The sequence below is a fragment of the Otolemur garnettii genome, unplaced genomic scaffold (assembly GCF_000181295.1).
Source record: "Otolemur garnettii isolate 467f Iridium unplaced genomic scaffold, OtoGar3 scaffold00052, whole genome shotgun sequence".
Taxonomy (NCBI): Eukaryota; Metazoa; Chordata; class Mammalia; order Primates; family Galagidae; genus Otolemur; species Otolemur garnettii.
Window position 1 is genome coordinate 4,846,325 of NW_003852447.1, and position 25,193 is coordinate 4,871,517.

Consider the following 25,193-nt stretch of genomic DNA (forward strand, 5'->3'; position numbering starts at 1 on the left):
CCGTCACTCCTGCCATCTTGGCTTCTTGCCATCTTCTTTCAAGGTCCAGGGAAAATCTGCCTCCTCCAGGGCTTCTTCTCCATCCTTCCCTTGGTTGCTCCCACCTCTGAGGTTTACGTATTTTGTTTAGGTATCTTACCACTCCTCATATTATGCCAACTATTCAGCTATTTCATGCTGTCTTCTCTATTGGTATGTGAGCTCTTCAAAGGAAGAGATGATGTCTTAGTTATTTTGAAACTAAGCTTTGTATATAGTATGTAGTCACAAAAGTGAGATGAACTTGAATAGGGAATCTATTACTGCTCATAGTTGCACATGCAATCAAAGACAATGATAGGAAAATATTAACCTTAGGGAAAAACCAGAGATCTTTTGCCTACAGGGTGCAATCTTACTACTATTTATGCTAAGTTAACTTTCTCCATTGTTATTTAAAACTTCTTTATCAAGAAATCACTTGGTCAGTTCATCTGAACACTGATTGGGAGGCCCTCAGAGCCAGTTCTTTACTCACTTTTTACTATTATTCTTAGAATCCATCTGATGTGAAAAGAAGTGGAAATACCAAAAAAGTTTGTACTTGTATTTACTGTTTATGCCTTGTGAAACAGTGCCTTCTAAATACAGTAGAAACTCTGTAAGTTGACCGTGCAAGGGACTATAATAAACTGGTCAACATACAGAGGTGGTCAGCATAAGGAACTAGGCCTGTTGTCCTGATAGGTACATGTGGTGCATGTCCAATCCGTGAAAATTAGGTCAACTATAGGAGGACGTCAGTGTAGGGACGTGGTCAACCATGGAGGTTCTCTGTACTAGAAAGGTCAGAACTTTTCAAGCTTTAACATGAGTCTGCTGGCTGCCTTGCTGAATGCAGATTCTGATTCAGATAGCCAGGGATGCTGAAGCCACAGCGCCACAGACATCACTGTGCAGAAGTGGAGCAGAGCCACTGGCTGGAGTGAGGCCTTCTTGCTGGTTTCTTTGCTCTGTGCTTGCCTGCCTGTGGGCTTGGAAAGCTAAAATCAGTGCTTGTCTTTCTTTCCCCTGCCTGGCAAAAGGAGGTAAAATAATACGAATTCACACCTGCATAAAAACCTGGCTTTATCTTGCCCCCATGTGACAGTCTTTTCAGTTAATGGACAAGCACATGACGTCCGCCGACTTGGCTGCCGAAGAAAGTCGGACGTGCTCGCTATTACATGCGCTTTCTTTCATGGGAATTTTCATATTCATATTGACAAAGTGGAACGGCTCATTTGCTTTGGGAAAATGTCCAGCCAATGACCAGGTTGCAGCTAAATCCCTGAAGTCCCACCCCTGAAGAACAGCTGAGATCAGAAAAGAGAAAAAAAGTCTCCCGTGCGATCTCTCTGCATTCGGCCCACCCAGCAAACTTTAAACCTTCCCGTCTTCCTTCCCTTGCAGCTTCCTTTGCTGGGTGCAGTAGCTGCATACCCAAATCAACAATTAAATCCCCCCTTTGTTTGTGTGGCAGATGACAAATGCACGGAGGACATCTTGTGTTGCCTAGGCAGGCAGGGCACTTACTTTGATTGATGCTCAGTTGTGGAAAAAAATGAGCTGGGAAGGAATTACAATGGAGGGCCCGCAGACTGGAAGGGGATATACTAATTAGTCCTGCATTAAGCAGTCTGCTTGCATTTGGCGATGAGACGCCTTTAGGAAGGAAGTGTAGGGGTTATTGATGCAAAACAGCATGGAATGCGTTGTGCCAGGTAGCTGTACATTAGTTTTGTTAGGGAAATATAGAAGTTTGTAATTGAGAAATAAACACTTAGGCTACTGTATTTCTTTTAACACACCCCCCCCCCCCCCCCAGGTATAGTGGGTAGGCCATGCTTTCTAACTCCGCGTGATCTCACAGACAATCTGTGTAAGTCTCTCTTGCTGAAATAACTCTTCTACAGTTTTCTTTGAATGGGGAAGGTGCTAGGAAGGAAAAGAAAACTGTCACCACACCTCTACTCTCTGGCTGGTTTCTCTGAAATCCCATAGCTCCAGAGCCTTAGTCTTGCTGGTGGAGCACAACCTCAAAAGCAGAAAAGAAGTTTTCCCCGGGGCCACTTTTGAAGGTGTTAGAGAGCTGCTGATGTGACCCAGGAAGGCCCGTAGGGGTATCTCAAGACAAATTCAGCCCCTTGTATAGACAACAGGCTGGATTAAATGGGAACAAAGAAAAATGCAAAGTATGCATCTCTGTTTGGATTAGCATTGTGTATTTTTCGGCTCATAAACAGAAATGGAGTGGTAGATGGTGGCAGTGAAACCTCTCTCAGTAACCTGAGGGCCACACAGATTCTCTAGGTACCTCTAGGTAGCTGGTCATCTCCATGCTGGTACCTCCTGAGCAACGGAGAACTGGACCGATGAAAAGGTAATGAGGTGCGAGGAATTACCGACATGAATAGTTTACAATTCAAACCTGGAAATATGGATTTGATCACTCTGACCAGAGGAATCAATGAAATCGGGCTAAAAGAAATCACAGAGGTCTTTGGGCACAGTGTGAAAGAAGGAGCCCTAAGCCTTTCATGGTTTGAGAATCCCCCACCATGTTGGTATCGCTGATGTGATTCTTAGGGATTCTTTCTGCTGGAACCCTGTGAACTATCCGGCATCTCGTGGCCACCTAGGGGGAGAGAAGATGGTCCGAGTGCTTGGTTCAGTGTATCAGGTTGTTAAGTCCCAGTGCTGCTAAGTCTCCTGTTTACTTTTCTTATTCTAGAGACAAGTTTATTTATGGTTGAATAGATCCCTAGGCTAGGAAAAAAGATACAAGTGATAAAGATAGCATTTTGGGTTATCAAAGACTATTAAGTCCTTTTCTTTTTAAAGCTTTATGCATAAACTGGAGCAATAAGACAGATATAAAAATATCAGAAATGTTATCAGATGTCTAAAACCTATCTTTCATGGACAGAACCAGGAATTGTACCCATAGCTGTAGGAGGAAACCTTAAATACTTAATGCGGTTTATTTTTTAACCATCCCTTTGTTTTAGAATTCTATCTTATTCTTGAACTGATTCTATGTCACTATGACCTTCTCCTGCCAAGAAGCCACAGTTGAGGCATCCCTCCGTAATAGCCTAGGGCTTTGGACAAGCAAGATGCTGTGCTGGCTTTTTGCCTTTTCTTCCAGTGTTTACACAACCAAGACTTATTACATGCTCTGTCATTTTGTTACCGGGCTGGCTTGGGTTTCAGAATTAGGTAAACATCAGACATTCCATCACACAGTTTCAGACCCGATCTTACTTTATAATGATGTTAATGTTTATTGTACAAAGTGAGATGCATTTGTATATTTTAGCATTTTATTTCAGTCACAGAATGCAAAACCTGACATTGGAATCAGTTTGATGATTTTTGTGTGTGTGTGTGTGTGTGTGTGTGATTGAAGATATTAAGCACTACAAGAACGCTGAAATTTCAATCTGATTAGGATCAAACTTCTTCAGGATCAAAACACTCTTTTTCCTCCCCCTACAGTTTGACTAATTGTGTGCTACTTGACACTGTGGAGTTATTCCACAGCGTGATAGCTAAATATGTGAAGTGTATTTTACTATGCAGAATTATCAGCTCACGCTATTTGTTTTTCATGTGTTTCAGGTTATTAAAAGAACTCAAAATAACAGGTCGTGTGTATGAGTTAAAAGAGTGGACGCAATCATTGTTAGGGGGCTAAATCATCAAGCAACAATATCAAGGAATGAAAAATCTCCCAGAATTTAAAAGCATACCTTCTCTGTTTATTAGTGGGTGAAATACCAGAAAAATTAGGAGACCATCACAATAGTGAATGGTGGAATGGTGTATTTTCAGCACTCTCAAATTATTCTGGCTACTGAAAATGAGATAAAAGTAGATAGGAAAGAATGGCATCAAACATATTTGTTGGAGACCTTTGCTTTATGGGGAGGAATGAACTGCCCTCACTCACTGTTCCCGAGGAATTGTGTTTCTTCAAGCTGTAAATCAAATCCCAGAGAGACAGCATGATGTTCTCCAAATAATAACTGAGGATGACAAAGTATTTTTTTTGTCAGCCTCAGATTTCTGAGTTCAGACCTTAATTAAGATTCCAAAATGAGAAGGCACCACCCTCTCCCTGCACACGTGGTCTATGAAAATGTCCTAAAAGCAATAAATTCATTTTAAAAGTCTGGATCTCTGACCTATATTGTTCCAAAAATATATCTATAGCTTCCTCCAAAGATCCTGATTTTTCTCCATTATCTCTGAGTTCTCAGCAACAAAGAACCTGATGTTTCTTTTCTGGAACCAACATCATTTATTTTCCCCCCAATTAATTAAAGAGCCATCTGCTTCTGCAATCCATGACACCCATTCATTCTTAGCAACAAGTGTGCTCCCCAAGTCCCTGGTGAGCAATATCGAGGCATGGGTTCAGTGCTGGGAGTGGAAGACACTGGAGAGTGGTCTCCAAGGCTCTTGGTATACACTGGTGTATTCTGTGTATACCAGATGCATAGTATATACTGAACTCCACACTGAACTTGGTTCCGTGTCACTGTGGCTAATGCAGGACTAAAACAGTCCGAGACACTTGCACTTTGAGACTTTGGCTAGCTCACGGTCTCCATTACGCTTTTGAAGGTCTCAGTTTGAAATGAGGAAGCAATTGCAGAGGGCAGGAAAGACCTGAATTAGCTCTCCTCCACTGTGACAAGAAACAGCCACCTGGCTGTGGCTTCCTATGTGAAAGCCTCAGAGTTAAGCTGTCCCATGTCATGTGTGGCACCTTGCACGGTATGGCTATGCGTCACTTTGTGGCAGAGATATAATACATTCTGAGAAAAATGTCATTAGGCGATTTCATCACTGTGCGAACTCACAGCATGGCACGCACTTACACAACCCTAGGTGGTGTAGCTTCCCACACGCCGGGGCTATGCGCATAGCCCATTGCTCCAGGCTGCAGACCATGTTACTGTCCTGTGTACTGTGGGCGACTGTAACACAATAGTGTGTGTCTGTCTAAACACAGCTCAATACGAAGAAGGACTAGTAAGAATATATTATAATCTTTTGGAACCACCATTGTATTTGTGGTCCATTGTGAATCAAAATGTTACCTAGCACGTGGCTGTATTTAAAACCAGGGGTCAGAACTGAGCTTCCAGGCTGGTAGGGCCCTCATCTTTGCAGAGTCTACCACTTGGTCACAAAAAGAAGCTCTGGGAAGAGGACACCTCCTTCCTGCGTGGCCCACCAGCTCCGTGCTCCTGTCAGAGCCCTTCCCTGCACAGTGTACATGGCCAAGGGAGAGGGACGAGGGCCACTGCACGATGATGAAGGCGTGTGAGCTGGTACTCGGGCCCGGCCAGAACACCGCTGGTCCTGCTTTGTTTACCTGCTATGGAAGGTCTTTTGGAGTTCAGCCTGGGTCAGCCACTGGGATCAGTTTCTCTCTCCCAGGGGTGGGGGGGTTGGAGGTACCTCCTTCCCTAAAATAACCCTCTTTTCAGAAATACAGTAAAACAACACTGCCCATGGGAGCTGCTGTGTCCATGTGATGTGCTCTTCCCCCTTCCCTTAGTTTTGTGGCCAGTCAAGTAGGCCTGTTTGCATGGCCTTGGTCTATTTGAACTTATCTTCTTCCAGGTATATTTTAAAACTGAGACCACAAATTTCAGAGTGGAAGCTGTTGGATAGAAAACAGAGGGACCCAGGAGGCACTTAAGATTAAAGTTCCCCCACTACTCCATGGGGGAGAGAGTACAAACGACGCCGGAATTCTGGATGTGCGCCTGGGGATCCAGCAATCCCTCTCGGCCTGAGGTCCAGCGTTCTGTCTAATTCGAACGCACATTGAAATGATTTCTGTCTCCCTTTTTCTCACCACACACTGACAATCCTCTTAAACACCTACAGGTGAGATGAAGGGAAGGATCGGCACGGAAACCAGACAGAGGTGACACCAGCCCCGTTGCCCCCTCCCCGACAGGAGGTACTTACAGTCTAAGTGGCTGTGCCTGATACCCTCCACGTCCTCGGCGTGGATGAAGTGGTAGCATCTCTTCCCTACGATGTCTACGGGGGTCAGATCCATATAATCACTAATCCTGCAAAGAGAAGAACACAGGCTGGAGTTCAGAGGGGATGAAATTAGAGAGAGTGTCAAATAACATAGACGCAGGCCCACTGTCACGTTTTCATTATACCATGGTACCGGCGAGACGTGGGCACTTTGAGGGAAAACCCTTTATAGATAAGATTATTTTTTTAACATGTAACAGTCTTTTTCTGAAGTAAAAAATGTGCTAGATAGAGCATCTGTGTTTCAATAATTAGGTAGGTTTTTCTTTTGCTTTGGCATTAGAATGCACATTTAGACAGCATAATTCCACGAAATTATTGAGAATCAGTAACAATGCAAGATCCTCATTACAGGCCAAGATAATTCAAGGTTACATAATAAAATAAAAACATGTTATGTTTATACCAAATGATTAGAGACACCTTTCATTTAAACAGATTGGTCTTCTATTGGGTATTTCCATGAAAAAGGGCTTCAACTGCTTCTTGGCACAAAGTCCAAATTGGCATTTCAAGGGATATAATTTAAATGCTGAGACATACAGATGCCTGGGGGTATTATCTTTTTTAGTCTTAGTCATTTGGGAGCTCAGCTTTCACTCTTGGCCCTTTTAACTGGCACTTTGTGGTGGATTCCACACAGAAACTTTTAAACCGTTTCAGCAGCTCTTCCAGGCTTGTGCCCGACGGTACGTGTGTGTAAGCCTCTGTCATTGATTGTACAGATGTCGATGTCCTCAGGCGGGGCACAGAAAAACAGACCCAAATTGGAAAACATGTTGGGAGAATCTGCCTGGTTTATGGAAGCTTATCAAAAATGCTTATTACCCCTATATTACCAACTGCAGTTTCCCTGTGGTCAGTCCTAAATGGAAGGTCCATCTTCATGCATCTTCTTTCCTGGGCCTGTGTCGTTTTTCTTTTTTAATTTATGATGTACAGTCTGTGCAAATAGGAAGTGGATCTTTAGAAATGACACATTTAAGGAACAAATGAGATCACCGTTGGAGAGCTAAGGCTTCGCCTCTAAAGCGGGGAAATGAGAAAGAACAACAAAACATAACATGAAAGGAATGAAAATATACTACCCAGGGAGTGAATTTCTCAGTGTCCAGCAATTGAACTCACATTTTGGGGCCAAACTAGAATTCATGGTAAGATAAGATGAATTGCAGAAATAAACAGGAGGGTTTTCTAGGGATCCCACGGTTTTCTAGAACACAACGGGTTCATTGGTGTTTTTCTAGCATCCTTAGCCATTTTCCAAGCACAGTTTCTGCTGCTTCTCTGCAAATGAGGGAACCAGGATGTCATTAAAAGACCCTCATTGGTGTTTTTGAAATTTGCCAGCTCCTCTGCAAGCATCAGATGTGGGCTTTGCCCGAGGCCATCCCGGGGAACACAGAGCGAGGAGAAGCTTTGGTTCCTAGTTAACAATTCCCTAATTAAATAATAAACCCCTGGAAAAAGCCAATCCGTTCTTTAGGGAAGGCATTGCTTTAGTTTCTTCTTTATTTGAATTAAATCCTTCAAAATGATTGAAGTCCTTCTCTGTGCGGAGCCTGTTCCTGTGGTGAACATGACCAGTCTTGTGTTTGAGGGTCTCTTAATGTCTGTGTAGCAAGCACCAGACCAGTGGTGACTTGTGTTAGGATCAGAATCCTGGTGGCATCTTCCACTCTGAGCCTCAGTTTCCTCATCTGTACAAGAATCTAAGAGGTGAGTGAGGTGATTCATGAGCGGAATGAAGTAACCTAGCATAGCGCCTGGTACATAGTATGTTTTTTCCTCAGATCAAATATGCAATTACCTCTAATACAGGCCTTTTTCATAATTACAATCATCTTCAGGTGGGAAATCGTACATTGTATTGGCTAATAGGGGGTTGTGGAAAGCCTTTTTTTTTTAATAGCAAGAAAAACACTAAAAGCAGGTCACAGAAAATGATCTCAATTACGAGAGTGGCACCAGGAAGCACTCAGGTCCATGGAGCTTGTCAAAAGAATTAATGAGTTGATCACAGGAATGAAAATGAAGTGATGTTTTGGGATAGGACAATCACTGGAAGTTGGTGAGTAGGATGTGCCTGTTCTTCTGAGTGATGAAGGTAGAAATTCTAAGTCCAGTGAGCTGATGTTTGTTTTCAAAGAAGCAAAGCCACCGTCCTCCTCTGACTTTGTGTCAGCCTCCCTCTGTTGGGTCTCCGTCTCCAGCACTCTGCATTATCACTCAGCGAATAAGCAGTGTTGTGGCCACACCTGTGCTCTTTCGTGGGTGCGTACGTATGTATGAAAAGCCCCTCTTGGAGGTTCCTCTGACCCACAGTTTGGCATTTAGCCTGAAGGAAAGCAAGAGACTTCAGGGAGACCCCGCAGGATGAAGCTAAGCGCATGTCTGGCTTTTGAATCTGGCAGATCTGGGTCTGAATGTTGGTTGAGGAAGAGCCATTCAACTTTCCTCTCAGCTGAAAGGAGAGTTTCCTCTCTACCCCCCACAGAATGTGGCATAGACGGTGAGCTTTGCACATGGCCTAGTGTCAATGAGTGTTCTTGAAATGCCAGCTGTGTTCAGGCTACTGGCTGGTTCCAGCTCATCATTCCAGCTACCTTGGCCTGCCTAATGTTCTGCAGACCTTCCAGAAGGCTCATGTATACAGCCCATGGTAAAAATTTTAATAAATGCCAACAAAACTTAAAAAGCAGATTTAGAGTTACTAATCAAATGGTAATGACAGTTAATGACATCTTCTAGCCTACTGAATACTCTAGCTCAGGTGTGGGTATCTTTTCCCACTGGTGAGTGCTTTCCTCCGAATCAGATACAGTGGGAGGTTTGTAACTCGACCTCACATCTTCAGTACACCCAGTGGGGCAGGACGTACAGGCTGCTGTCCTCCTCCTGGCGGGGCTCTGCAGAGGTGGGGTACCCCAGGCTGTGTGCATTTCTCACCGGATGGTGCTCCCAGGGCTCAGTGAGCATACCGTGCCTTTAAGCCTGATGGCAACAGTGACATCAAGCATCCTGCCTGAACTGCCCCAGGAATTCTGCTGTGGTCCCAGGGATGGGATGTCTGGCTCTGGCACCCTTCCCACGCTGCTATGTGGGCAGTTCCTCTCGGCTCCACTGCTCCCCTGTCCTCCATCATTCCCTCTTCAAATCAGTCTCATGATGGGCTGGTGACTCTAGGTGAAAGGTCTAAAGGGGCACTGTCCCATTTCTTCATCCCTTGTTTTGTGCTTAATGGAAAAAGTGAACTTTTCAACCAGAGGCTAAAAAGTCCTTTTATAAATGCTCAGACTTGAGGAAGAACTGCCAGCTCATGTATATGATGAGTCATCTTTTTCTTAATTTCCCAAAGTGAAATCCTCAGGATGACCAAGTTTTATTTAATAGCTTTGCAGATTCCTTTTTTCTCTTTCCTCTAGGGGCCTCAGATTCTCCTTGTTCTCTCCCTGCTAATGTCTACGTGAACCCTGACCATCACGAGGCTGCGCCCTTGAGTGGGTCGGAAGTGGGTCCCACTGAGGCATCAGAGGCTACATTTTCCCAATAACATCTCAACTCTGCTCTCTCCTTGGGTTCTCAGCCAAAATGGACTTTCTTTATAGCTTATGGCTGTCTGAGTCTCCCCATTCATTTAATTGTTGTCCTTAATGTCAATCAGGGCAGCAATGTAAATTTTAAATACAAACAAAGCATGCGTGGTGTCGGTCCAGGCAGCCTTTAAAAGCAAGACTGGGGTTTCTAATGAGCTTCCAGACTGCTGAGGACACAAACCCTCACCAGTGTGCTAGTGCAACAGGGTGAATGAAAACAAAAACCAAGTACCTATTTTCACAGTAAATGATATTGAGGTCCATATTTACTCGAGTGACGAACATATGGCAGTCGATTCTGACTTCATTTATCGTCGGGGGAGGCAAGGCGTGAGCCACAACCACGAGACCCATGATTTGGCTGGGGACGGTCCTCCCGTGGGACAGCGACACTCTCAGGCGTAGCCGGCCTGTTATGTGAATCACCTGTAAGAGAACATTAAGTCCAGGACACCAGTCACATTTACATTCTGGATATAACAGGATTTCTTCTAAGAAATGCAAAATGACATTGGGAACAACCACCAGTAGCTTGTGTCCTCTGTGGTCATAATGGCTGTCAGCGTGCCCTCCACCTCCTCATGGGGAGAGATGGGAAAGAACTCTTACTATACCCTGAGCATTCCTCAATGCAGGGCTATGATGGCACTGTTGCTATTACTTTTTAAGGACTCTTTCCCCCCACATTTAGGAGAAATTCATAACCAGATAAAATGACCACAAAGCTGAGCCCTGAGCTGTGAAGGAAATGTTTTCATTACGAGGTCTTGTTAATGGAAGGTGTCTGTCTCTCTCTAAGTGGGTACTCGAGTGGGACTGCACGGCCATCTCCTTTCAGAAGTGTGGCTCAGAGTGTCCCTTCATGTGGGGGTCGATATTGCAAATGGTTAAAGACTCGAATGAAGAAAAGCCTCAGCGCCATGCCACGAATGGGCTCTTTTGAGGATGGATACTTCACGTCTGGTGGCGCTGCGTTAGGAGGTGCCCTACCTGGGGGAGGGTCAGAGGACTCTGGCCTGCGATTTGTATCTCAAGCTTGGATAAAGTAGGGTCAGGCAGACTCGCACCATTTGGGTGGCAGATGGGAGGTTCCATGCCCAGAAATAGGAGGGACAACACCGGGCTGTAATTTTTAGTTTCTTAGCCAAAGTATATCATATACAGACTAGGCCACTCAGAACCCAACAAACCTTTGCGTATAAACTGCTCAGAGAAAAAGAGCCATCGTATCAGCTTCTTGAAATCATGGTTTAGGGGGAAAAAAGGGCGAAAAATTGAAGGATTTGTGCAGCTATGCTTTAGAATGAGGTTGAGTAAGGGGTGCATGTATGTGTGTGTGTGTGTGTGTGGGTACACTCTAGCTGTGTTCTAAGGACCCTGCTAAAAGGTAGAGAATCTCCCCAAACCAGGTCATAGAGGTCACTGCTGCGATTCAGTGTGCCATGCAGCTCAGTTTAGTAGCTAACTGGAGTCTCCACATTTGCTTTCCCTCTCCAAATGCATCATTGAGTGCCAAACTGTCTTTTGAGTTTCTACTTTCCCCCCTTTGCTATAGGGAACCGACGTGGGGAGTAGGTCTCCTGCCTCCCAGGAATAATATGATCTAGTGTCTGCTCTCCTTCCCAGGGGCTCAAATGGCAATTCCTTTCCCATTTGGGTTTGTTTCTCTGAAGCCATTCGGTTTTCCAGGAGCAAGCCACACCACTGTCAGTCAGGATGCAGGATCAAAGCTCGCAGGGCTGCTCTGCAGAGTCCTGGCTGTTCTAAATAATACCTCTTCCCTGTTCACCTTCACATTTGCGCCCAGAGCTGTGGATCTGGAAACAGCAACTCGAGGATTATTTAGGTTATTTCAGCAGCAGCTTTTCGACCACCCACATTTGAAGTTGACTAAATTCATACTTAATGCACCTTTGCTTTAAGCTTTGGTCAGATGAGCTACTTTATGAATATTTGAAAATGTTCCTAGAGGCAAGGATGCTAGAACACCATCACAGACACACATTTTCGCAAGACCTCATTAACTAATAAAGAAATAGCTAAAAGAAATGGGATTAACTTCACAGGAGGGGTGTTAACAGTCCCTGGTCCTCCTCCCAGCGAGGCTTACATAGATGCTCGTTTATCATTATCTGTCTTGTTTTATCAGGAACACTCAGCTTCTTGGAAAAACACAGATCTATAAATGCTCAGGAAAACACACATCCAGAAATGATATGCTAAATAAATCCCCACTTGGTATTCTGTTCCAAAGCAATTTAAAGGCGTCTGGACTGGAAAACATTTTGGGAAGGCAGACAGGCTCAGGGCGGGGAAGTGGGGTGGCATGGCAGATCCACCCTGCCTCTGCCTCTGATCCCCAGCTTTGCCAGTGCTCATCATCCTGGTGTCGGGGGGGGGGAGGTAAAATTGAGTCTAGTCAGGGTCTATACTTGCTTTCTGATTCTGTCACCCTCAGCGAGTCACTCCGCCTCTCTGTGTCTCAATTTCCTTTTCTGTGAAATGGGGCTAATAGTGACAATTCTACAGTTATGTTCTGAAAATCAAAGGAGGTAATAGAGGAGAGTACTTTATCAACTGTAAAGAATTCTACCCATTTTATTATAATGCCTCTGTTTGCCTTTAACACTAGCGACCAATAAGTAGAAGAACCAACTATTACTTTGGTGTTGATCAACAGCCTAATAAAAGACATTATTTTAAAGGATCGTAATATTTTATATTTGGAAGAAAATTTGAGAAGGCCTGTGTTAGCCCCTTCTCCCTTTCATTTTTTGTTTACGTGAGGAAAGAGGCGCCAGAAAGTTCATTCTCTATCCCATGTCACTTAACTTGAAAGTGGCAAATGGGGCTTGGCCGCCATGGTTTTAGGTCTTGTTTGAGGGTCATATCAACTTTGTTATGCCTGTGTGCAAATATTCTGTACATAGTCATTGAATGAAACGTTAGCATATGAGCCAAATGCTGATTTATTACCTTAAGTAACCTGTATCTGAATCTTTAAAAAGAGTTCATTCATAACCAGGAGCTCAGGTTATTTGAAAGTCTTTGCCATATAGCACAAACTAAAAAGATAAGGCACTAAGAAAATTACCAATGTCACAACTAAACAGTTGTCAAGAAATGTCAAAGAACCATCAGGGGGTGTGTTTGTCTGTCTGTATGTCTAGGTTTGAGGGAGGGTGGAATTGAAGAGAGGAAAGAGATAGAGACCTCTTAGATCCTACCATTCATTTTTAGGTTTAAACTAATGTATTTTTCCAAATTCATATCATGATGTCAATGAGCTTTTATTCCCCCACTTGACAGGTTATGTTCAAAGTCTAGAAACATGTCTTGATAGCATGCATCCAAACACATGGATGGCTGGATTTTCATTCTGCAGTTGCTGTTAAGCCTCAAGATGTGAAGGAAAGAGTATTGTCAAGAGGATTGGGTTCAAATCTTTGCTCTGGCACGTAACAGCCATGCAGCTATGATGCTCAGATAATTGAAATGACTTGCTTAGTTTTCAGGCCTGTTATATAAGAGTTTAAAAACCTACTACAAAGAAAAGTCCTCTGCAAAAGTTGTCTGAATAACGTCGACAAAAGGCATTCTTGGTTCTTTAGTTTCTAAGTTATATTATGTGTGAGAGATTCTATTCTGGTAGGATTAGGCTGGGGCCCAGCATTTGTTTGGGTTTTAAAGCTTCAGAGGTTATACTAGCTGCCTGAGACTATCTGGCAAGTAGGTCTGGAGTTATACCAGTGGTTCTCAACATTGGCCATGCATTGGAATCACCCAGGGAGTCTTTAAAAGTTCCCATGTCCTGGCTGTGCCTGAGAGCAGTTAAACCTGGATCTCAGGTGGTGAGGCACTGGCAGCAATGTTCACTAACATTTTAAAAGTTTTCCAGGTCTCAAGGGATGCCCAGAGGATTAAGTGAAACTGTACATGAAGTGCCTCGGTATATGCATGATGGTAGCAAGTATGTTCTATAAGAAAGGTGGGAATAAGATCCGTAGGAGTTCAGGGTAGGAAGAAAATACTTTCAGCCAAGTAAATCCAGGAGGTTACATAAACGTTGCATTACATAAACTGTTGATACAAGATATGGTCACAGAATGGTGAAAAGGTTCCCGGATATAAGAGCTAGAACAAAAGATTATAAAAGGGAACCTATTGGGAATGCCCATTGGAACTGGTATCGCAGGAGAAGAGACAGAGATGGAACCAAGGCAGTAGGTACATTTGAAATAGAGACTGGCAGTGGGACCTGAGGAGGAGAGAACATCAGAATTTTTCAGCCTGTTTCTCAGGACAATGACAACAGACTAACTGGTAATGGGAATGTGGGAACTGCTGGCCAGTGTGGGGTCAGAGATGACGTCCTGGGAAGATCCTGGAGAAGGTGTCCAGGAGATAGTAGGAAATGGAGTTGGGCACTTAAGCCATGACAGATGAAGACATAGTTCTGGAATTCTCCCCCCATCCCAGAGGTGATCGCTAAAACCAAGACATTCAATAGGATTACCAGTGGAGGAAACATAAATAAGGGAAGAATACCGAAGGCATTTTCCCTCCCTTGGAGTCCCTGAAGCCTGAGGCAATGAACGTTTCATTTTTCCCCAAATTGAGGCTCTCTTCTTCTGTAACAATTATTTTTGTTAAAAAGTGAAAATTTCTGAAAGCTCATAAACACCCCCTTTTTCCGTCCACCGTTCCATTCTGACACAGTCGCCAAGCTTGCTACACCCGGCCCGTCCCAGTGAGGGTGTGGGGCTTCCCGCATGGGTAAGTAGAGGAATGGGAAACGGCTGTGAATACAAATACACATACCTAGATTCTAATACTACGTCAAGAGCCGCAAAACTGTAAAAATAACACAGTTGCTTTAAAATGAGAGGAATCTCGCGGAGTAGAAACAACACGGTATTGGGAAAGAGAACATCTGCTACACCAGCCCTGATGCTGGTAATTTTGGCAAGTCACCCAGCTTGGCCAGGGCAGAATTTCCACAGAAATAAAATGGTGAGAAAAACCCCTACGGCTCTTGCTCAGCTCTAGAGAATTCTACAACCAAATTCTTAGTCGAATGGCCTTTCTCGTGTTGTCGGGTTACCCCTCCACCCCGTTTGTGACCTCGCAGTGGTGCAGGAGTTTCAGAAAACAGCTGCAAATTGCTAAATGCAGTTTACTTTAAGAATTAATTAACAGGGACCTTATGGGTCACATCTGAGTTGGAAAATGCTTTGCTTTTGACCAATGCCAGCTAAAAACTGCCTGTGTTCTAAAGGTTCATCTTAGTCTGGTCTTAAATCTAATCTATAGAGATTCTTCAAAAGAGCTTTCTGAACTAAAGGATTCTTTGCCCCCAAGCTCAATTTTATATAAGAGCTCTTAGCCTCACGCCTCTTCCATTGTTCTTGTTTTATCATAAAGAGCTGTACAAAAATGCTAAAGCTGATATTTTTCTAAACTCCTTACACAGCACTGCCCGGATGCCAGGAACACTGGAGCAGAATGCATAACGTTTCTGAGTTGAAATCACCTCATCTTTGATAAAACATCCAGATTAGTGTTATTTGATCATCACATAGTGAAGAAACCAGGGCCTGACTCGTATTTTTCTTCTCTGATACAAGGAGCGGCTGCAAGGGCATGCCTGCAGAGTTGAGGAGGAGTGTGGGATAGTAGCAGGCCACATGGCCTGGACACAGGTGGATTTCTCTCCCTGCCATATGCTCCCTTCAGTGGTCTGTTACCGTGCACCCCTAGATGTGCTCCACTAATATCTCCTCTTTATAAACAAGCCCATCGCAGAGACCGTGAGAAAACCTCCCCTCTGTCAATACTTAGGGAAACAGAGTCCGTGATGGCAAAATACATCTGGAAGCTATTCTCCTTCCTTGTAGGAATAAATCTCAGTTCTAGTGATACGAAACGTTTTCTTTATCCAAAGGACGTGCCATGGATGATGCGCCTTATTTTCCGCACAGAATGTAAAGTACAGACAGAATAGGGATAGGCAACTGGGGGGCAGAATGGCCGTGGGCATGAAAAAACTACAGACTCCCTGGGTTGGGAGCATCTTCAGAGATTTTTCACTAGTCCTTTAAGGGAATCCAAGATTACCTTAAAAATTAAGCTTCCTTCTGGCACTCTGGTCCCTTTTCTTTTCTTTCTTTCTTTCTCTTTCCCTCTGTAGAAGTCTGGTTTAGCATACAGATCATCAAATCACCAGCTCAGGTGGGAGAGTCAGCTAATTATTTTTAAGTGATGGGGGCTTTGGGGTGGCTGGAAACCCACTGAAAGATAAGGGCTCAGCCAGGCCTTCTGAACCTAAACACGTAGCCTACAGCATAACAACTTAATCTCAACCAGAGCCAGAATACCAACCTTGTGTAAATTACTTCATGTAAAATTTATAGGGAGTGGGTTTTTTGAGACTGAGCCCATAGTCATAGGTTGGAGAATCTGCTCTTACAGGCCTTTGTCTGACTCTTGCCATCTAGGTCTTTGCATGAGGCCTGAGAAAACAAATAAACAAACCTTGGCTGGAACAGGTGCTTGGGCACAGAGGCCAGAGCCCTGAAGAGGCCCACACTGGGAGGGGAGACTTTGGTTCTCTGGGAGGCAGAACAGTACATGTCCCTTCCCTTCCTGGATCTCAGATTTTAGTTCTAAAAACTGACTCTAGAACTAAAACCATAGGCCTTGACCTAAGTCACAATAGGACTTTAGGAATTGGGGATAAGAAAGGCCAAACAGGGAAAAGCTGACGTCTCAACTGAACTAAAACAGATGACGAAGACTGTTCTAGTGCATACTGCTGCCGAGGGTGCTCTAGGCAAGAACTCGTAAGCACTAGAAAAACCTAAAATATGCTCCAGGAGCCAAGCACAAGCTGACACCAGGAGCTCAAACGTGGGAACGAGTGGGAAGAGCAAGAGAGCATCTCGGTTTAATACACGCCTCCATGCAAAGGTGGGACTGAGGGCAGGAGCGACTCGGGGAAATGAGCTATTGGCAGGGAGTGGGTGACAGCGAGACCTCTTCCAGGGCCAAGAAGAGGAACAGGAGGGGTGGTCCTGGAAGGCTGTCATCAGGTAGGCACGGAGGTGGCCTTAGCTCAGGAAGGAAGTAGGTGGCAGGAATCTTTCTGGGAGTTTGTCCTAAAGAATTTCCCTAAGATCAGTGGTCTTAAAAAATTGACAGAGAGTAAGGGAGTAGGATCCAGATGTAAGGACGGAACATCAGCAAGCAGTCCAAAGGTTGTCAGGGTTCCAGGCTGGCTCGACTTAAGGGCAGAAAAGAGGAGTGAGAATGGTCAGGAGCATGTTGGCCAGAGGTCAGAAAGAAGAGACCCGGCAGAATAAAAGGGTGACCATGACATAGGAAGAGTCAATTATCAGACTCCATGATCTTCCATTAGTTTCGAGTGGAAACGAGGTGGGCAGGAGGAGTGATGCAGCCGGAGCATAGTGTCTGATGCTTGCTCTGACTCCTGCGGAGACTCAGGGAAGGCTGGTTCAGGAAGCGGGCAGATCTAGTCACACATGAGGACATTCCAGATTTTGAACGGTAGAGAAAAAGGAAAGAAGTCAGGGGCTAATTTCTCTGCCCTCACTGAGATAGACCTTAGTAGGTCTTGAAGGAAAACAGACTTGGGCACAAGCCTATTATGTGGGCATTCCTGTTCTAACAGAGAAGTGGACTCACTGTGTTTAGTAAACAAATAACTAAAATGACTAACTGGGCCTGGTGCATGAGGGGGAAAACTGTCTTGTTCTTTGCTTTAAATAGAAAGCCTAAAACATTTAATGTTGATGGCAGGGATTTCTTGAAACACAAAATCTCTAGGAGTAGTGATTCTTAAATTTGAACGTGCAAAAGAATCAAAAGAATCACAGGAGAGCTTATTAATACAGGAGATTCCTCAGTCCCACCCCCCAACCTCCAGCATCTCAAACATCTACAGGGGGCCTGGGAATCTGCATCCCACCAAGCATTCCAGGTGCCTTGGAGGACAATGGCTGGCAGGCCCCCCTGTCCTTCAGGTGCAGCCTCCTCCGTATCTGGAGAGCTGAATGAAACTAGAGATCGTAATGAAGATGACCCTGGTGCACATCACAGATGCCTCCTAAAGATGAACACATATTTATGATTAAATCTATACTGAAAAAATAATCCTCTGTAGAACATAACCCATTGCCTTTCAGTTCTTTGCAAGTGGAGGATTGGGGTGTGATCATCGGGAAGCCTTGGCTGATGAGAAATCAGGGCATGTTTCCTGTGCACGCTCCTTTATTTGTGAAAAGGGCTGCGTTCTCTCTCGGTGGCCACAACACAGTGGGCTGTACTGTTTTGCTGTAAGCCTCTCAGGGGAGGCTGAGCTCTGCCAATCCCCTCCCCCTTGCACAGCCTGCCCCTGGCTTAGCTCCTGATTAATTCAGGGGGATCCTGAGAGGTTAACCCTTAATTTGATGGCTCCAGTGGGGAGCTGAGAGCTTGCTGGTAATTTATCACCCCCTTTTTCTTTTTTTTTGTAACACAAAAGCATTTTCAAAGGCAACAAATAAAAAATTATTTTAAAACTCACATTTAAAATACATTTGCCAGGGCATTCACTTCTCATAGAATTGTATCCTCCAAACATAACAATGATTTCTCATCTATCTCTTTTAACAAACTTCCAATACACAGCATAAAAAAAAAAATAGCTACAATGATAGCTTTCACTTCTCAAAATGTGCCCGGACCCCATATTTGCTTCCTGTTCCCTTTGGAAAAAATAAGTCTTTCTTCTAAAGATAAGATTTTTTTTTATTGGGATAGTTTAACTAAGCTAGAGACATCACCTTAATGAGATTATGGAAATATATGCCAAGAATATAAACCACATTTTCTCAGAGAGTGGAACACTTCAAATATCATTTAATAACACAGGACCATGGGTAGAAACACCTTGCTAAATTGTTAAGGGGCAAAGCAAGAAGGCTGAACTATACACATCTGATCAAATTTCCTTTGATTCAGTTACTTTATTAAAGTCTCCTAGAGAAGGACAGAGGACCATTGTACCTCTGTGGAGGGCAACATTTTCATACCTCTATCACTCAGTGTGGAGGAGGGGTATCACCCCTCCTGGCTCCCCGAAGCCTCTAGTGGCTTAGTGCCACCGTCTCGCCGTGGAGAGGCAGGCCTCCTCAATATTACAGACTGTGGTTGTATTTCCCAACAACGTTAGGGCAAAAAAAGACGACTGAGAACACTGCTTCTTGGCAAGGAATAAAGACTGGCTCCCTACCCCCCCACCCCCCAAGAAGTACTATGGCTATATTGACATACCTTCTTTTCTTACTTAGGAAAGACATAATACAAATCAAGTATGTTCTGCTTCCTATTCTCACTTGACACCTTTGTTGCATGTGTGTTTTACTGAAATCTCTCCCGTTTCGCAACCAATCTCGATCTAAGTTAGTCTCTTTCGCCTTTGTTTCTCTTGAGTTTGCCAGCAGAATTTGTATACGGACTCTCCAAACTGCAACAATGCCATGTTCAAAGACAGCAGTACGCCATAGACCCACCCCCCCGCAGGAAGGCAGGAGTCCTCAGAGCACAGCGAGGTGGCCCCATGGAAGGGCAGCCCACCCCACCTGCTTCATTCAACCGAAGGGCTACGGGAGAAAGAATGATAGCATTTTTTTGATAATAAAGGAAAACATTTAGAAGAAAAACTTTGGATATGGAAGCCAGCTACCCTGTCTTCTTCAGTTTCAGAGGATGTAGAATGAAAAACAATGGTCCATGTAGCTGGGGAAGGACAGCACTGCTGGGTCCTACACTGACATATATTTTTTGAAGCAGCCATACTCTCAAAGGGGAAAGCACAGATGATGATAATTGTATTTTTGGTCATTACAATTGTTTAAAACAAAAGGGTGGGTCATATATTTTGCAAAACAACAATAACACTATTCCCTAAATGTAGACATGGATGATCAAACCTAAAAACAATTACTTCCCAAGTAATAGTCGGTACCTGGGACTCTTAAAGAAATAGAAAAACAAATAGTTGTCTTAAGCCAGGCACTTCAGAACTAAAGACATGCAGACCAGGAGGCAGCATGCCTCAGTCTCCCCGGCATGCCTGGCGATGTGTACTTCTGCATCTGATAGCCACGACCTCCTTTTTCTGCATTTGTTTCTTCACTGTTAAAGTGAGTGGATCTAATGACATTGCACTCAAGACCCCGTCCTTAGCATAGTATATAGTCAATCCAGTGTCTTTAAACACAAAGCCTTGACCTGTCACCAAAGCCCTAAGCCCCTGTAACCGTCTATCTCTGTTACCTTGGTTTGCACTCTTTGTTAGGCCTGGATGTTACATGTTTAGCTAGCACAGGCTATTTTCTTACATACTTCTTAAGCTTCCCTCCGAATTCTATAGCTTAGATTTTATAAGGCTACTTAATTCAATCTTGCATTTCATCCTTAATGAGGGTAATTTCTAGTAATGTCATGCCTCTTGAAATGTCTCGCTTTACAGAGTGGAGGAAGCCCTGCCAGTGCCCAGCCTCCTTTGTGTTCAGCACCCCAGAAACTGCAGACAGTCTGGAGTTCAAAGGGCCTTGGAGATGACTTCAGCCAATCCCTCCACTTTACAGATGTGAAGACTGAGGCCCTGGGAAGTGAAATGTGTTGCTTAAGGACGTAAAGCCAGTTAGTAGCAGACCGAGGAAGAAAAGACGTCTCCTACGCTCATGCTGGTGCTTTTCCTCCTATTCAGTGGTACAGTTCAGAGTGCATAGTCCCTTCCATTTCCCCCCTTTGTGTGTTCCCAAATGTGTTTATATCTATACAGATAGGTGACTCCATCAAACTAAGGATTTTAACCTTCAAAAGACCCCACAGCGCTGTCATAGGTTATTATCCATTCAGCATATGCAATTCAAAACACTCATATGACTCTGGTGCGTGTCACCAGCTCATTTGCTGCATTTGGCTTATTCAGCCATGATTAGAGATAGTCATTTACAGTCACACATTTGGAAACTCCTTAACAAGCTTCTAGCAGTTTCCTTTCCAAAGCTGTTTAAATAGATGAGGGTGTGGTGTCAGCAGTGACAGCAGTTTCCTCCATGCCACTGATTCTCGCTGCTATTTGTGTGTCTTTATCAGGATTTCCATTTTGTGGGCAGGCTTAGAAAAAGACTCCCCAAACAAAGATGCACATTCCAGAGCCTGTAAGTCATCATTTGTGGGAGATTGACTCTAAAATTAAAATCGAAATGGCTACACTATAACCTGAAAGTTCCCGGGAAAGAAGTCCCCCCCTCCCTCTTTTTATTTTAAAGAATACTTTTTGAAGTAATTGGCACAAAGACTGTTCTAGTGCAGATTGCTGCAAGTGTGCTCTTGGCAAGAACATCATAAGCGCTAGAAAAACTTTAATATGCTCAAGAAGCCAAAAACAAACTGACACCAGGAACTCAAGTGTGGGAACAAACGGGAGAAAAAAGAGAGCATCTCAATTTAATACGGACCTCCATACAAAGGGACCAATTTCTATGATTCATGGTTTAGCATACAATGCAGCTGTCCTCTGAGTGAATATAGAGTAGTTATACATAAGAAATTAGAATGATCAATTCGAGACAATTTCTCGAGAGTCCTTTTGATATGTAATACTGCAACTATAATGCCGGAGAAACCAGACATCCATGCATTAGATGAGATCAGGTTGGGATCTGTTTAGAAAAGGAGAGTTTAAGCTCGGAGCAGCGTCTCTTTGATTTGACCTCGGGAGCAGACTTTCTGTAGGGAAACTCAAAAGGAATAGCCTCACCTCTACCTGCTTCCTTGCTTTCCAGGTCTTTCGAATAGAAGTTTGAACACACATAACACAGGTAGGGGATGAGGAATCATTTTGGAAGGGTCTCACGTGTGGAATGAAATGGGAAGAATGTGTAGACTTTTGAACTCTGCCAGACACGGGGAGAGGGTTCAGTTTTCCTTATTCCATTGAATATAAGAACGAAAACTGTATTTTTTTTTTAATTTCCTTCCTCAAGTCATCTACTTTGCTATTTTATGGTAAGGATTCAAGGATTTGGAGATTTTCTGCATCTTTCTCCATCCACTTTTCAAATTTATCCCTGATTGGGACCAACTTTACCCTGAAACTGAAAAGATGGCTCCATTTTCACAGTTGTGCTAAGTAAGATTTCTCCTGCAACCCCCTGGAGTTCAAACGTGCTATACTTTTTTTTTTTCTTGGGGAACGTTTGAAGTCCCCTTTAAAAATAATGCCTTGAGGATATTTTTCCCTAATACCATTTAAAGAAACTTGAAAGCATATGGCTCTTGAAGTGCACAGGGTTCTAATGAAGTAATCAGCAGCAGTGCTCATACACAGACTTCCACCAGGAGCTTTCAAACCCAACCCGGATCAGTCTTTTGAACGAAGGGAAATTCTGCGAAAACGCCTTTCCTCCATCTGCCAGTGTAAAGGCTTAGTGAGCCATTGTAGGAAAGGGGTGACTTTCAACCTTTGAAGGATGGAAGGTGCTAGAAAGGTTGTGTCGGGATCAGAACTGTCAGTAGTCAAGCAAATCAATCTTGTAAGCTTGGAAGACAACTCAAGACAAATATTCCTCTGCAGTGCAGTCTCCTTCCAGAGCATGGGAGGAGAAAATAAAGTTTCTTTATAGGGTTCTATTTGATGTAGTCCCTAGCAGCCCAGCCATTACCTTAGGTGATTCTCCACATAGGCAGCAAAAACTAAATAAAACAAAAACATGGGATATTAATGCACTTTCCCTGGAACTGGGTACAGCATGCTGTTCTCCTGCAGTTTTGCAATGGATGTTCTAAATCTATCATAATTAAAATCACACTTCTTCGGGCACAACCTCGTTAGTGCCGAAATATCACATCTTGTGCTATTTCCCTGGGATTTTAGCAAAACAAGTAATGATTCTTTTGATTATTGGAGCAATTTGTGCTATTATGACTGCCAAGTAAGTATGTAACTGTTTCAAAGAACCAGAATCAGGACTTGATTTTTTTTTATTCCTGTTTTGGTTTAACAGATACAAACCTTGGGGCTTTGGGCAGTGTGGGCAAACTTACTTCACTCCCACCTGTAATATCTCCTTTTCCACAACATGAGGTGAGAAGTTGATTGTGCAAATTACTCAGATTTGGACAGGTGCCCTGCTCTCTCCTGGTCTCAACATGGTCAGATGATGTTTTTTAAGTGTCCAAATGTTCCTAAACCCTCTTGTGTACTTACTTATCCAAACCACATGATTTTGTTCATTCAGCAGCACCACTGAGATTTGTCAGGCAGTGTTGTAGGCTCTGCAAACACAGTAATGAACAGGACAGGCAAAGGGGAGTGATGAGATCTAACAAATGCTTCTGGCTTATTTAAATGGTTGGTCTGGGGGCCCAAGTGAGTGCAGGAAAAACAGGTGGGAGCCTCCTCCCGAGGTCTAGGTGAGGGAGAAGACAGTAGTTCAGGAGGAAATGAGGCTAAGTAGGTGGATTTTGTATTCCTGGCGACAGCAGAGTTGACAAGCTTGCTGACGTGTGAAATGTGGGATGTGAGGTAAAGGGCAGAATCAGAGGACACTCCCAGGCTGTTGGCCGGAATCCCAGCATGGAGGATGGTGCAGCTTACTGAGATGGGAAGGGCTGGTGAATGGCACAACGTCCTGGGCGTGAGTTTTGTTTTCGTTATGTTAAGACTGAGAAATTGTCAACAGGCAAGTGAAGATGCAGTTGGACCAAGAAATTTAAAAGTCCTTCTTCAGTCTCAATATTTTTTGCCCAAACTTTATTCACAGATTTTATGTATGTTAAAATAGAAATAACTCTAGAAATTTTATGCATATCTGTTGCATGACAAATGCCCTTGGCCAAAATGAAGAAATTAGTGATGTGTCTGTTAGAATCTCTTGATTTTTTTTGAGAACCATGTCTGAGCGGACACTGGAGACATATTCTGATAAAACACACTACTGATTCAGGACTATCAGCAAGTGTAGGAGGCCAGTTAAACAACATTAACCTACCATAGTCATAAAGGCTATGTAGCCTACAAGGTATTTTTGATGAGACCAATTTGATTCTTCATATACTTTTTGAAAAACACTATTTCCAAAGCAATTAGCTTTCCAAGCGTGGGAATAAATTTCAAAATCCACGGCAAAAGAGTAAACCTGTACATCCCAGAACCCATCTATTCCCAGACATGAAAGTATGAATGACACTGTGTTTAGGAAGGTTTAATTTGAATGCTCTAAGGAGGCAAAAGCTCTCCCTAGGTCATGTGTCTATGCAATTGGCCTGGTCTCTGGCACATGTCTGAGTTTATGACCAGGAGACGGGAAGATGATCTGTAGAGCTTCATACAGGGAGAGTGTCCTGGCAAATATTTAGAGAATATTGGTCTACTGTGCAAAAGTTCCCCTTTAGAAAGTACTCCGGCAGAATACTGTGGGTGGCACACTTTCCCAAAGCAATGACCTTCTCCTCGTAGCTGCGGGAGGACCGCTACTCATGTTTGGTTTCTTTAATCCCAACAAGGCAGCCAGGAGGGCTTAGGTAGTAATTTATTTATAAGAAATTATAATAAAGCTTCAGCAATTTGAATGCTGTGTAGAAAAGTGGGAGGTGGATAGTACAGAGTCTGGATGGCTAAACTTAGAAGTGGGCATGATGACAATCTTGTGGTTTATCTACCCTTGGAATCAATTTTGTCATTTTTAATTGACCGATTTTCCCTTGTTTGCTTAACATTTATTAATTGATTGTTATGCTCATGCAATTAATTCAAAGCTGGCAAGTTTAACACAGAGAAATTAATTTTCTTTTACCAACATGCCACTTAAAGTACATTTTTGGAAGCCTGGGTTACCAGGAAATTACCTTCAAATTAATCAACAAGGAAATTAGATGGTAGTGTCCCTTGACATCTGTCAATCCAAAATGTCAGCATCTTCCTTTTGTTTGCGTGAGTTTTTCCGCTGAGTAAGGCACAAGGAAAACCCTGGATATTAAAGTAAAACTACCCTGCACCTTAATAGGCAGAAAAAGGGAAGTGGTTTCTTTGTATAAAAATGCAGTGTTTAAATGAATTTTCTTTTCCCCTGAGAGTAATTGCTGTCATTTTTATAGACAAATAGGGACCCGCTACAGAATTCTGTGGAAAGGATTATATGAACTCGACCTGAGATCTGGGAAGGAATCTGTGAGGACATTCACTCACTCACTCATTCATTCATTCATTCAGTCACTGTTTAGGTAACCTTTACCAGGTGCCACTCTGCGCCAGGCACGGTGCCATCATAGTCACTGAGGGGTTCACAGTCCCTCTCTCTCTGCCTGACCAGAGTGTAATCGGGGCTAGAATGGAAAGGAGAGTGAAAGGAATGACCGACTAGCCCCTCCAGAGGAGGGTGAAGGAGTGTGAATAGGCCCTGTGTTCAGCCAGTTACTCAGGCTTGAACC

General features: G+C 43.6%; 1 protein-coding gene across 2 annotated transcripts in view; it reads right to left on the minus strand.

Moving 5' to 3' along the window:
* NPAS3 (neuronal PAS domain protein 3) overlaps window positions 1–25,193 on the minus strand; it is an 845,925-nt gene that overhangs the window by 16,654 nt on the left and 804,078 nt on the right. For both annotated transcript variants that reach the window (XM_023514390.1, XM_023514389.1), the window contains 2 exons: window positions 9,922–10,115; window positions 6,013–6,119 (listed from right to left, as the gene is read on the minus strand). In XM_023514390.1, coding sequence (XP_023370158.1) covers window positions 6,013–6,119; window positions 9,922–10,115 — 301 coding nt within the window. The remainder of the gene's footprint in view (window positions 1–6,012; window positions 6,120–9,921; window positions 10,116–25,193) is intronic.